The following is a 15,001-nucleotide window of genomic DNA, read 5'->3' on the forward strand; positions in this document are numbered from 1 at the left end:
ACTTAACCTCATTCAACCGACTGTTATGAAACTTATCCGCAATGCTTATTACCATATAATACAGAACAGGCTCGAAATTGGGTGGCGTCAATTTTACCGTTCTTATTTTATGCCCCTTTATAAGCATAAAAGTTGCTGAATTTTGTTTCCGTTCTCTAACTTTATTTTTCCTCAACCAATTGTTATGAAACTTATATACAATGCCTATTGTCTTGAGGTGATTAGCTGTCAATTTAGAAGTTACTATTTTTAACATACTGATTAAGGAATATTAATTTTAGTCATGATTATGTATGTCATTTTCTATTTTAAGACTTTTATGATGTATTTAAATGGGTAATTATGGTTGCAAACTCCATTGGGAATTTGAATTGAGATAATGACCATAACTTGAGGGAAAGAATTGGTGTTTTTTTTTGGAAAAGGGGGGGGGGTTGAAAAAGAAATTATGGGGGACAATTTTTTCTCATTACAGATTTCAGAAATTAAAAAGAAAATTTCTTTATTTTTTTTTGGGGGGGAGGGGTTTAACAGCATAGTGTATTGCATAAAAGTTTAAAAAAAAGGGGGGTATATTTTTGTTGGGATCAATTCGCAACAGCATAGTGTATTGCAATAAAGCAAAAAATTGAATAACCAATTCGAAGTTATTTGACTATAGTTATTCTGTGTCAGAAACCTATTATGTGTATTTAATCACAATCCAAATTCAGACCTGTATCAATCACGAATATTGAGTCCATTTTTGCCCCAACTGTTTAGGGTTGTACTTCTGCGGTAGTATCCAGCTGCGGAAGCAATTTATTAAGAGTAGTTGACTCTTTTTCCCCCCTAAAACAAAACAAAATAAGATCTGAAAGAGAAATTCTACATGGCCAAATTATCACACTAGTTAAGTGACATTTTATTTTTTTCAAATGAATAAACTGTAAGTAGTAGAAATGATCATCAGTACAAGTCCTACAAAAAAAATACAAAATCAGATCTATGAATAAGAAACCATAACTTGGTTATAAAAAAAAGGAAATAATATCAAAATGGCACATGTTATACCAGGTGAGCGACTCAGGCTTTTGTCAGTCTCTTGTTCAGTTAGCAACATATACGTGTACCAAGGCGATTACTTTTCATTTATTAACACATATTTGCTGTTAAAAAAAAGTTAAACAAATAATGTATTGTCATCAATTATACACATATTTGTGATATAATGAACATAAAAATATAATACACCTATTGACTGGGTGTGAGGGTAGTGGGAAGTTTGCTGTCCCTGAAATACCAACTATTGCTCGAGGCGAAGCCAAGGGCAATAGTTTGTATGCGAAGGGACAACAAACTTGCTAATACCCGCACACCCAGTCATTAGGTGTTTTATTATACTGAAAAACACAATCATTAAGTGTTTATTATACCAAGCTTACTACTTTCTAAAAGTGTACAGTGGCGGATCCAGAACTTTTCCTAAGGGGGCCCACTCCAGTCATGCATCAGTAATTCCCTATATAATCAACCAAATTTTTCCCACAAAAGGGGGGGGGGGCGGGCCCCCCAGACACCCCCCCCCCCTGGATCCGCCTATGGTGTACATATATTCATCTGAAAGAAAAGAAAAATGTCATATAACTTGACATGCACAAGATGAACTATACGTTTGTTTTTTATAGTCCGTGTTGTATTTGTAATATTTCATTAATTGCAATCAAGACTAGAAATGCTTGCGTTAAAACTTTCCGTGCATATAATGAATTCTAGCTAAAGTACACCAAACGCAAATACAGGTATAGAAGATGACAACAGAACCATATTATAAATTAACTCCTATATTTTAGATCATTAAAAATGTATGACAAAGATTTTCTTTCTCTTTTATAATTGCGTCTTGTAAGTATTATTACGATCGACACAAACATATTATTAGGTGTTTTATTAGGTGTTTTAATATTATACCGTTTACAATATTAGAGTTTGACGTTGCCAAGCACACAAAATCAAAAACCAAGTTTTACAGGAAAACATATCGCTAGTATATTTTTTTTAAATTCATTTGGTAAATTATAACGATACGTATATTGTATTTTTTTTATTGGCATGCACGAACATATTTTTAATTTTTTTTATTGGCATGCACGAACATATTTTTAATAACCTTGATGAAAGGACATCCATGCTAAGTTATATAAGTTATGGGTCCAGTAGAGATTATGCTTCACCCGAGATTATAAACATCCTCGTGATCATTGCTTGAACACAGTGATTATAACTTCAATGTGCGTGTTTAGATCTTTATGTATTTATCAAGATTATACGAGTTTTGAACATTTAAAAGATGGAGTGCTTTCTTCTTTTCCAGTAATAAGAAACTGCTATCAATTTTTTAAAATGTCATAATGACATTACTTTCACATAGCTGTCTAATTCATGTTCACCAAATTGACTCAACAAATTCTCATTATCGACTTATCATATATTAAAACGAAAATCCAAATAAAAAAGTCTAAAATAAACATTAATCAATATACTTCCTGAAATAATGTCCTTCTATAGTAAAATTGCTCTATTTTTGCATAGTTTTTAAAAGAAATATATAGCGTTAACTACACTATGCGAAAATAGTATGCCTTGCTGTTGTAACAGACTACATTGAGCATACATTGAAAACCCATTGGTGGCATTCGGCTGTTGTCTGCTCTATGGTCGGGTTGTTGTCGCTTTGACACATTCCCCATTTCCATTCTCAATTTTATTGATTTGAATTTCAGGTCAATCATTTTCAATTGCACGTGCAAAGGCGGAGCTTGGTTGTTTTGACAGACAAATGTGTTGGATTTATTAGCCTGACAATTAATTAACTATTAAAATTGAACAATAAGGGGAAAAATATTATTTAAATTTTGCTGACATTTTAAGAGACTTTAAAATGCTGTAGTTTCTGTTAGAAAGTTTTTTTTCTTTGTTTACTACCGTTGAAGCCAAAATTGTTTGAAAACTTTTGAAGTCATTTATTACAGATATAAACAGTTATGACCACATCACTGTTATTTAGAACTATGGAAAATGTTAATGAGAATGAAATGAAAGGGGTATAGAGTAAACCTTATTTAGACAAAATCAAAAACAATACCGAGCAATCACAGTTATGACACGATGCCTTTTTGATACTTCTTCATCTTGAAGTCACCATGAGTGTATGCCTTCAACAATGAGAAAACTATAGGTACATCATAGCAAGTTCAACACAACCTCTAGCACCATGTTAAGCAAAACTCTTCTTGTTTAACTAGTCAATAATGTTTTATATTCAGATAGAGTTAACTTAAAATCAATCATTTCACCTCAAAACACACACTTTTGAATCTATTTATTTGTAACTCTTTCTAACATTCAAGTAGACAAAATCAACTCTTTGAAATCACCATTTATTTATATGCAGAGTTACACAAAGGGCTTCTTTTCATACTATAACGCATTTGTATACATAGAAATACACAATTAGCGCTATTTGAAATAGCAAACAGTCAGTATTATAATGATATTAATGTTGTGTTTAACATTGCCTATGGAAAATAGTAGCCAGGGTGAGAGACAATGTTGCACTCCCCGTCGGGTCGTGCACTATTGTCTCTCACCCTGGCTCCTATTTTCGCATAGTCAATGTTAAACACAACATTATTATATAAATGTTCGAAGTATAAACTCGAAATTATGTATCGGCATTTCGTGTGAATTTAAGACGCAACCTAATTAACCATCGAGGTGACATTTCCAAAGACTTCCGATGGTCATATAACCCGATATAAACATAGACATAAATAGGTAGCGAACTCGTGCAATTGGACTTTTCTAGGTCTGCATGTTTGATTTTAAATTTATAGGTTAAACAATATGTTAATAATCGTTTTTACCTGTATAAGAAATCGTTTTTGTAAATCGCATCGGTCAACCAATTGGTTTACCCTTGTTTCACTTTGAGTGTTGAAATTATTTTCCTTTTACAAGCTGAACACGCCTTGTTCATGCGTCACTCATCTCCAGTTAGAGGTTCAATTGAATTTCACATGAATACTAGGCCGAATTATTCACTTGCAAGAGATCAGTTTATTAGCCAGGTTAATTTGCTTAATACCAAACTGGCTGCTAAAAGCGAAATTTTATTTCACTATTTCACTTTCATTATGATTGAACCAAAAACAAATCATATTTTATTTTTTATCTTTATAGCTACAGTGCCCCTGTAAAATTGTGCAATTTAATGGCTATTTAATGAGATGCAATAATGTCAATGTCAGAAAACAGCTAGTATTTTTATATTCAGCCTAATGTCGAAGTGTTCGGAAACCCATCGACTTTAAGGTGGCTCGGGACTATTCGACTGCGCATAATTACAAAGTTGACATTTTCTTACATTTACAATATTATGTGTTTTGTTATATTTGTCACAAAGTTATTTATTTAATAAACTGACAGAGATATGTCTCGCTTTTATGTAATTTTGATAATGCAAATGTTGAAATTAAAATAGCAACAATTTAACATGTAAGTTTTGAAAATATTAAAAGTCAATGAACCATGACTGAAGGTACATGGCTAAAAAATCTCCATGGAAATGAGATGTGCCAATGCTAATACAACTGCATACTAAATACCATTGAATTATCATAAGTTGTTCCCTTTAAACAAACTAAACACAAACTCATAAATGTAAATTAAGCAAAAAGTTTTAAGCAAAAACAGAAATGAGATGTGCCAATGCTAATACAACTGTATACCAAATATCCTTGACCTACCACTAGTGATTCCCCATAATTCGACATAATAACAAACTAATACATGAAAACTAAATAAAAGTTTCAAAGTCAATAGACCATGACTGAGGGGGGGGGGGGTGAAATAATCTCCAAGGAAATGAGATATACCAATGCTTATGCAACTGCATACAAATTATAAATACCTTACCACTAGTGGTTCCCCATAACATTTACCTAATCACAAACTAATACATGAAAACTAAGCAAAAATTTCAAAGTCAATAAACCGTGACTGAGGAGGCGGGGCCAAATAATCTTCATGGAAATGAGATATGCAAATGCTTATACAACTGCATACCAAATATCTTTGACCTACCACTAGTGGTTCACCATGAACAAGACCTAATATACAAAGTACATTGTTGACGCCGACGCCGGAACTGACAGCATACCTATATATCAGTATGTCTCGCTTTTTGACCGTCAAGCGAGACAAAAACTGATTATTCTAGGTAGAAAGGTACGAAATTTTCTAAACATACTTATCCATTTGTGACCATGATTACATATTGATACTGCATTTTTTATGTATATCCTTACATGATATATGTCTATGTTTCAAAGTTTTTCGTGGATTCCTCATTGTTAGATTCAATCGAAAGCGCGATAATAATGCTAAAATTTTGACAGGAGTCCCTATAGCTTCTGTTAAATTGTAGTTAAATAAAGTTGGAATCTGCAGTCAATATACCATTCATAGATTTGATATTAGTATTACAACAGCTCGATAGTTACCTGGTAAAGAGAAAATTTAAACCTACAACATAAAGCTTAAATTACTTAAATCAACCTTCACAATAAAAAATTATTCGACATCAATTTATAACAGAAATTTCCATTTATTTTTAACCTTGCAAACATGTTTGTTGTATGGGTATACTTTTCAGACAATACAAACAAAATTGATTTATTTAAACTTGTTTGGTAGACATGATCTACGTTTTCTAATTTTATTGATATAAGTAAATCTTGTGAATGGATATTAAACTCCATACCGGATCTTTTTTGTGAAAAGGGTGGAATAATTGTAAATAGACCTAGTAAATTTGTAATAAGATTGTTTTTCATATTATATTTGTGGAGCATTTTTTCCTTTTGAGTGGATTGTAAATAAAAGATATACCACTACATCGATATTGGAATAAATGCGAGTGACGGCTTAGTTACTGTTCACTGTGACACACGAGGGCGCTCTACCACTGGCAACCACAACAACCAGCAAAAGAAAAACGTGAGACGCTGGATTAATAATTGAAGAGGGTAAGTGGTTGGTTTATTTTTCATTGTTATATTTTACAGAAAAAGAGAAGTTTTTCAGCTACACGTGTAGTGTACGTAATTACAAAACCGTACGTTCGTTTTAAAACACGCATAGTAAATGAGTTAACAAACCGTGGACAACAAAGTCTTCTATTTTATACACTCGTTATTTAAGTTTTATACTGAGACATAAAATAGAATACCTTCATGTTAGGTAGGCGAACCTATTAAACACCTGAAATTAGTTGCATGCACAGGTGTGTTTACTGGTAACGTTCAATTATATGCCATCTTTTCACTTCATTTAGTTTGTTGGATAAATTTTGTATACACAGTATGTAGGAAGACGAGTCTGCATGAGCTTTTTGTAAACATGGTAAAGGTGTTATATCTAATATAAAGTTAACATCGATTACTTGTTATCACATCTAAGGTTATTTATTTCATCTAGAATGTTTTAGAAGGATTTATGTAAATTAAAAATTGATTTCATTTGAAATTTTGTATGTAATCTTTTAAGAAGGTTGACTTTTATACGTGTAGCGAAGGCTTTAAAATCTACCTACTTTATTTGCACGTTAAAATATGAATACTTTTAAAAGCTACTTTTATTATGTATTAATGAAAGGTAAAATTTTAATCTCATATTCTAAAATTCAAAGAATTAAATGTTACTCGTTCAACTACACAAAAAGTTATACGTAACATTTCAGTTTCATGTGGATTTAAGGGACAATTTTACCGTTTAATGGAGCGGCTAAAGTGTACATAATATATTTAAAAAACAAGAATGTGTCCTCAGTACACGAATGCCCCACTCGCACTATCATTTTCTATGTTCAGTGGACCGTGAAATTGGGGTAAAATCTCTAATTTGGCATTAAAATTAGAAAGATCATATCATAGGGAACATTTGTACCAAGTTTGAAGTCGATTGGACTTCAACTTCATCAAAAACTACCTCGACCAAAAACTTTAACCTGAAGCGGGACAGACGGACGGACGGACGGACGCACAGACCAGAAAACATAATGCCCCTCTACTATCGTAGGTGGGGCATAAAAATATAAATATTAGTACTATATACAGGAGAAATATATGTTAGTACTACATACAGAGGTAAGATACATTATTACTACATATAAAAGAAAGGTACATAATGTGTTTCTTTATTATAATGAGGCTGACTTCATACAGGAACTTCTTATGAAGAAAGATAAGAAATTAGCAATATCCTTTAACTTTACTTTCCGCTATATAGATGATGTTCTCTCACTAAATAATACAAAATTTGGTGAACATGTTGAACGAATCTATCCCATCGAACTAGAGATAAAGGATACTACAGATACAGCTAAGTCTGCCTCATATCTTGACTAACATCTAGAAATTGACAATGAGGGTCGGTTGAAAAACAAAACTTTACGACAAAGGAGATGATTTCAGCTTCCCAATTGTGAACTTTCCATTTCTATGTAGCAACATTCCAGCAGCGCCTGCATATGGAGTTTATATCTCCAAATTGATACGATATGCCCGGGCTTGTATTTCCTATCATGATTTCCTTGATAGAGGATTGCTACTCACAAGGAAGCTATTAAACCAAGAGTTCCAAATGGTCAGAAGTTGAAATCACCCCTTCGTAAATTTTACGGACGCCATCACGAGTTTTCTATGTCGTGTCTTCTGTACTATTATTTGTCTGTTTTTTTTAAAATTTTTAGCCATGGCGTTGTCAGTTTATTTTCTATCTATGAGTTTGACTCTACCTCTGGTATCTTTCGTCCCTCTTTTATTACTATTGCTACATATAGAAGGTAGATACATTATTACAACATGTAGATGAAAGATAAATTATTACTATTACTACGTGTAGAAGGTATAGATACATTATTACTACATGCAGAAGTAAGAAACATTATTACTACATAGAGAAGTCAAATATAGTATTACTACATAGAGAAGTCAGATACATTATTACAATACATATGATGGGCTGACATGACATTCTTTATTTTTTTAGTTAAAAAATCCATCGGTCTTTAACAGAAAAAAAAAACGGACCAGAAAACCGGTCGTTAGCGAACTTTTACATGTTAATGACCGATGGGACGTGGTTTCTCTGTTTAGAGCGATGTCAATTTTTTATTGAAGTTGTTGAATTGTTTACTATATGTTTTTGTTGATAATAGAATTAGGAAAACTTTATTTTGTATTCAAATACTAGAATTTGCATTTAAATGAATGGCAGTGACTTAAAATTATCACTATGACTAGTCTTTCCTCTTTCCTATGGAAATCGTACCATAAATAACTCGACTTAACTTGATCAATTTGAATTAAGAAGATTTAAAAAAAAACATGGTTCCTCAATGAAACAAACATAATAGTTTAAGAAAAACTGGTCATTATCGTGATACATGAACAGCCCGTAGGACAGTGGTCACTGACTGCGAAGTACGCCAGTCGCCATGATACTCCTTTGGGTTTCTCGGTTCTAGTTTTGTGTGTAATATGATTTTTGAATAATGATATATGCCAGTCGCCAGTATTTTGCAAATAAAGTCCCAAGTACCAAGTCACGAATATGTCAGTAGTTTTTCACTAATAGCGTTTGAATTTGTCAGTTTTTGTGGATTTCCTCTTTTTGAATTTGCCTTACATTTCAGTAAAAAAATATATTTATTGACGTAAATTAATTAATATGATTGTAAAAGTGAAAAGATGTTTTTTTTTTTTTATTATATTTAAAATGCGCTAAATTTTCATTAATAAAAATGGATAAGAGCAGAAGATTGAATGTGTAAACTTCCATATCCTGTTAAAATTTTGTTCTTTTTTTTAACTGTATTTCAATGTCGTATACAAAATAATAACTTGTAACTCGTAATCTGTAAAGTTTCACCTTGATTATGAAATGTATTTACACTCTCCACAAATTTTGACAAGTTAACTTTCTCAAGTAGATAAATATTAAAATTAACCGAGTGTTAATAAAGTCGTATGTGGACACAAGCGGTACACAAAAAAGGAGTAATATCTTCATCGTTAGTTATACGAATTGTTCACTATTTGACCACTTAAGTTTATTCAAAGTGAATGCGTTTGTTTTGACTACAGATTATTAAGCTTTTAGATAAACGTGTAAAGATTTGACATTTTATTCAAGTCTTTAAATATAAATATGGTTGTGAATATATATGTGAGCGAAGGAGATACATATCATCAATATACGGTACAGTGATTTGTATATTTTTTTTAAATCGCTTATTTATAAATTCTAAATATAAATTCTTTAGAATTTTACAAAACGCACTAACCAAAAATACAGTTTTGTGATTCATTTAACTTGTGATTTATGTTTAACTTTTATATAAAGACAAACTTGATAGTATTATTTAGTTTTTTTCTTATCATTATCATGTTCTGTATGAACAACTATGAGTGGTTGTTTATTGTTGGATGTCTGCTGGCCATACTCCCTTTCCGTCTACAGATTCTTGTTAATGGTGAAGGGGTCATGATAACTGGTTTCACGTGTGACGATTGAATTGGTTTCCGACATAGACACGGACAAGGATAAAAATGGTCTGAAACAGTGTTTTTAATGAATTTATTCATCATGACATTCATTGTATATTTAGCTTTATATTGGTAGCCCACAATCCATATCTGCACATTTCTTTATAAGACAATTCTTTCTTACACTTGTTTAAAGTAACAATTGTACAAATACTAGTATAACATGCTGCGGTCGTTTAATGCTACCCTTAATTGTAAACCTGTTTCATATAATAGTAGTTAAACATACGTTCTCATTTCAGAGAAAAATGATTACAGAATGCAGATAGAACAGACGAGAGTGGATTGTCAATTTCTAGGAAAGTTAGTTATTGATATTAGTTTGAAAATTGTTGGTTTTGTGTTTGTGTGAATGTGTGTATGTGTGATTTTGGTTTTCTTTTTTTGGTGGGGTGGGGGGGGGGGGGGGGGGCAGGGTAGGTAGGGAGGGATAGTTACGACATCTCAAATGTGTATGATTTATATACAGAGACGGATTTAAAGGGACGGCCTCCTATGCAGCAACATATACTGTTAATGCATAAAATTATTACAAAATCCACTCACCACGTTGTCATGATGGGATCGCTTTTTAAAACTCCTGGATCCCAAGCTGATATATATATATATATGTTTGTTTTTAATTATATTCTATAACGTATCATATGCATGGCGGACAAATCTCTGAGGAGTTGTTCTAGGACGGTATTGTCAATTCTGTCAGTAGCGGACCAATAATATTGTGTTCAGGGGAGTGAAAAATATGCGGTATGTGGGTCTCAAGCAAGTTCATGGTAATGAGGATGAAGCCCACAAAGAAGCTCATGATATTTCAGGATTGAATAATATACTCCGTACTAATATTATGACTATCCACCCGTGACCAAAGGACGAAATTGTAAACAATTCTATGTTTCCAAACGGCTTTCAACAATGAGCAAATCACTAAAACCGTATAGCAACCCATATGAAGTTCCTGCATGACAAAATGTGAACAATTCGTGCAACAATTTTAACCTTAACAATAAAAATGAAACAAATATGACAGATATAATACAACGAGAACATCTGAATTCCAGGCGCCTGACTGGCGGGATTGCGCATGTTTGTGAGCGTTTAATTATATCCCTATCTTGTAACAGTAGTGTATCAGCACAAAATGAGAACAAATTGTAAAACATTTTTTGGAAAGAGATAGACTCATCAGATTTGGTACGAAGAACAAGAAAAAGTAAAGTAAAAAATATACCGAAACACAAAGTACCCGAAAAATAAAAAAACCTTTAAAAACGTAATTATAAAGTAAAAGAAACAACAGATCGATACGAAACACTATAGAGGCAATTAACAAATAATAAGACAAGAAATACAAAATACCACAACACAAACTTGCAAGTCAATAATTCGACCTCATTGAATCCGTATTCCGGCATGTGGACTTCAATTTAACCCCTTAGCTAGAGATAGATACCGCATGCATTGTGCGTGTTCAATTATTTAGTGTGAAACAAAAGAAAATCATTTGATATACTGATTAGATTCACAAAAAAATATTGTGTAGGTAAAAACGATGATTAGCATATATTTTTAATCAATAATATGAAACTAAACAGACATAGATAAATCCAAATGCACGAGTCTGATATCTATGTATATCTTTATTTATGTTTATATCGCTTATATGGCAATCGGGGTTCTTCGGGGTCAACTCGACCTGTGATAATATATTACAAGGAGATATTTGGTACGAATGCAAGTGAGACAACTATCCAAAGTAACGGATTTAAACAAATATATGTCCGTGTGGCCGTCAACAATGAGCAAAAACCATTCAGTAAGTTCAGATATAAAAGGCCCGGACATGAAAAATTGTGAAAATATTCGAACGAAAAAGAAAACGGCCTGATTGATGACGAAAACATTAACGAGAAACAAATATAACACACAGCAACAAACTACTACTAATGTCAGTTGCAGCTATTTATTTAGGATTTGCATATATAGCATGTCACTGGTTTAATCATGTCCATGATTGCTCGACTCTACCCAAAAGCCGCTTTTGCTTTTTCGTACAACCCAACCGGAAAGGAGATGGTATACATCAATTCAACAGTGCCACCGGCCCGAAGACACAAAAACATAAGATATCTTAAAATCAACCTCAATCTTCAACAATTAAAATGCATCAATATGTCATTCTTCAAGTCGCAAAAAATACGATTATATTTACCAAAAATCCACCAACAACTAATGATGACTTACAGCAAACACATTTTATGTGACATGTGTTTTGATCTCAGCCCCCTTCTTTTCATATACGATTACAAAAAGAAAATAAAGGTACAACAAAGAACTCTACTATATATCTGTATGAATACACTCATCATAGATTCCAGGATTTCAATTCTGTATTTGCGCTAGATGTGCGTTTCGTCTACTAAACACTCATCGGTATCACTCGAATAAAAAAAAGTTAAAAAGACCAAAACTACAAGTATAGAAAATTTATACTATATCAAAGAATGCTAACATTTTTCTGCAGGTGAACATAAACCAGTAACCATGGCAATGTAAATAATGGAAACTATGGAGCTGACATACAGAGATTATCAGTAAGTGTTAACTGGTATACCTTAGACAGTAAAGTATGAGAAGGGCTGTATTGTATACTGCCACATTTCCCGAAAGATAAACCACCAAGGAAAGTTTATATGGCACAAAGATTCGATGAACTACCGTATAAAATAAAACCCTAATATTTGAATTACAGTACATACATATATGAAATATAAAAATAAGAAGGTATACCACCTTCTTATTTTTTTTATTGACAATGAGACAACTCTCCACAAGAGACCAAGAGTCACAGAAAGTACCAACTATAGGTCCATATACGGTCTTCAACAATAAGTTAAACCCATGCATTTGTACCACATAGTCAACTATTTAAAAGGCCCTAGACTGAAAAATAACAGCCTGATGAAAGTTTATTTACGCACAATTGTTTTTCTGTTAGCTTTACAGAGGCGGATTTAGCCCCCCCCCCTTTTTGGGAAAAAATTTGGTTGCTTATATAGGAAATCACTGAAGCGTGACTGGAGCGGGCCCCCTCTTAGGCAGTTAGTGGGACCACACTTATGAAAATTTCTGGATCCGCCACTGAGCTTAAGACAGAGTTGATATATTCAAAACGGCAGATTATTCCAGTAGCAAATTCAGGTTGCCATTTTATTGTAGTTTTTCATCACAAAGTCACCGCGAAACCCTTCAACACAGTGCAAAAACGTCATACACCGCAAGATTAGAGACACTCTTGCCAGTGGGCAGCAATAACGCTAATACAATTTTGAAGACTGACACAAAAGAAGGATGATAACAATAAAGACCACGGTCTATCAAAAAAATCATAGTTTACCCAGCAATGGTACTTTTATGTGTGTATAGCACCAAATCATCACTTTGAATACTGTAAATCGTAAAAACGAAGTCGGTGACCTTATTATTTTTTAACATCATTAAAACAGAAATGTATATATCAACATGTAGGTTTTTTTTACAAATTTTGGACCATGTTTCGTCGAATTCATGTGCTTTCTATACAAATATTTACTTTTTTGATATATTGCAGATAATAAAAGTCATAAATGCATAATTTTGTTTGATTTATAGTTATAGTTCAACGATCGAAAGTTGTATGCAAAATTTACACAAATCTTTGAGGAAAGCCAATTTACTGCAACTTGACCTTAAATGAAAGAAAATTTAAACTTTATATTTTTGTCCCCTCTCCCCGCCTCCACGGTATCCAATTTCCTGTGGCGGTGATACACATAAAGTAACAGTTAATCTGACCAAAACAAATTACATTTATTCATCTTTTTACAAATTACATTCTATCCCAAAAATAATAATTAATTGCTTGTTTGCGATAAAAATCCACATCTATTTAATAATAATAGCTTAACAAAGGTGTAACATGACTGCATTTTTATAACAAGAAAATTAAGGTTTAGAAGTACACATTTGTACACCCCAATAATTCATTGATTTATTTCAACTACAGCAACAAGGTATTCAGTCCTCTGGATCTGAAGGAAATGGAACTTGACGTCCTCAAACGAGATGCTAATAGACATTTGGGAAGATTAAATGGTCTAAAGATGCGATACATAGACTGGTTTTCAAGGAGACAAAACTCATTTCTTGATTCATTAAAGTTGATTCATTTACTGGCTGCGCAGCTATTACCTAGAGAAGTAAATACAATCAGTCACTACAGAAAAGTTATCAACATAGCCAACAAATTTCCAAGGAACGGAACACCGCGAGATGGTAGTTCATCAAAAATGGAAGAATTTCTTATGTTTTGGGACGAGTGGTACATGTTGAAATTGGAAAATGACTCTTTATATGCCAGAGTTTGTGAATTCTGCAAAAGTGTCAGACGGTTAAGACAGCAAGTATTAAAAGACGAGATAGACAGATTACACCATCGACTGAATCTAACATGTTCTGAAGACTTTGACTTTACTCACATCGGTAATGACAGAAATAATTTATTCACGTATAAAGTAGCGTTACATGACCATAAATATCACGGACTTGTCAGCTTTATTCCATACCTGATCAGCTATGCCACAAAGTTATGTTATTGGACCAGCAAACTCCATATAGAAGTATTATAATATAAACTTGTTATAAATGAATATTACAATTGAATTAGTTTGAACCTTGTAGAACCAGTGTCATATATTTCACTGATATGTTTCATTGTAACATTTTTTGCCAATAGTCTTCATTTTATCCATTTTTAAATCCAGTGTAGAGTTGTCACAATACAGCATTAATTACAACACTCAATCTGGTGTTGTAGACTTTTCTATCATTATCTAGTCTAGCAATAACATCGATGCGTTAGTTTTAGCAAAGACCAAAATAATTCTTCGATCGGGAATCGAATATCCAGGATGTCAGACCATCTGCATATATTTTTTCTTCACTTTCCTGATGTAATTTTATAACTAATTCAAGTCAATACAATATTAAACACACCAATATACGTAACAAACCAGAATTAACCATTGTTTAGTTATTATTTCAAGATGACTGAAACTAATATCGTTGGAACGTAAAGCGAAGCAAAACCGGTCATCTTCGCCAAGCAGCAAAGACTGGTCAGCTTGGAAATAATGTATCTACCGGCTGACGAACAATGTAAATTACTAATTGTCATTTTCTTTTTAAGCCATGGTGTAGTTAGTTTATTTTCGATTTATGAGTATCGTTCGCCCCTCTTCTACATAACATGCAAAATATCCCAAAGATACAATGAACAAAAAAAGTATTAACAACAAGAAAGAATTGTGACAGGA

At 32.7% G+C, this 15,001-nt stretch overlaps 1 protein-coding gene across 2 annotated transcripts; it reads left to right on the forward strand.

Moving 5' to 3' along the window:
- The first annotated feature begins 5,072 nt into the window (after positions 1–5,072).
- Positions 5,073–14,703, forward strand: LOC139486121 (uncharacterized). 2 transcript variants are annotated; one of them, XM_071270833.1, is made up of 5 exons: positions 5,073–5,268; positions 5,909–6,068; positions 9,893–9,953; positions 12,172–12,241; positions 13,693–14,703. In XM_071270833.1, the coding sequence occupies exons 4-5, from the start codon at positions 12,207–12,209 to the stop codon at positions 14,312–14,314; spliced, it is 657 nt and encodes a 218-aa protein (XP_071126934.1). In that variant the 5' UTR covers positions 5,073–5,268; positions 5,909–6,068; positions 9,893–9,953; positions 12,172–12,206; the 3' UTR covers positions 14,315–14,703. The 2 variants fall into 2 exon arrangements, with proteins under 2 accessions (XP_071126934.1, XP_071126935.1); XM_071270834.1 differs by lacking the exons at positions 5,073–5,268; positions 5,909–6,068 and adding an exon at positions 7,166–7,187.
- Positions 14,704–15,001: the final 298 nt, after the last annotated feature.

The sequence above is a fragment of the Mytilus edulis genome, chromosome 8, assembly GCF_963676685.1.
Source record: "Mytilus edulis chromosome 8, xbMytEdul2.2, whole genome shotgun sequence".
Lineage (NCBI taxonomy): Eukaryota > Metazoa > Mollusca > Bivalvia > Mytilida > Mytilidae > Mytilus > Mytilus edulis.

Excerpts from the sequence above, each read along its gene's own strand:
- LOC139486121 (XM_071270833.1), top strand. The coding sequence starts at position 12,207 with ATGGAAACTATGGAGCTGACATACAGAGATTATCA. Across the intron at positions 12,242-13,692 it reads CTGACATACAGAGATTATCA|CAACAAGGTATTCAGTCCTC; the intron begins GTAAGTGTTAAC and ends TTTCAACTACAG.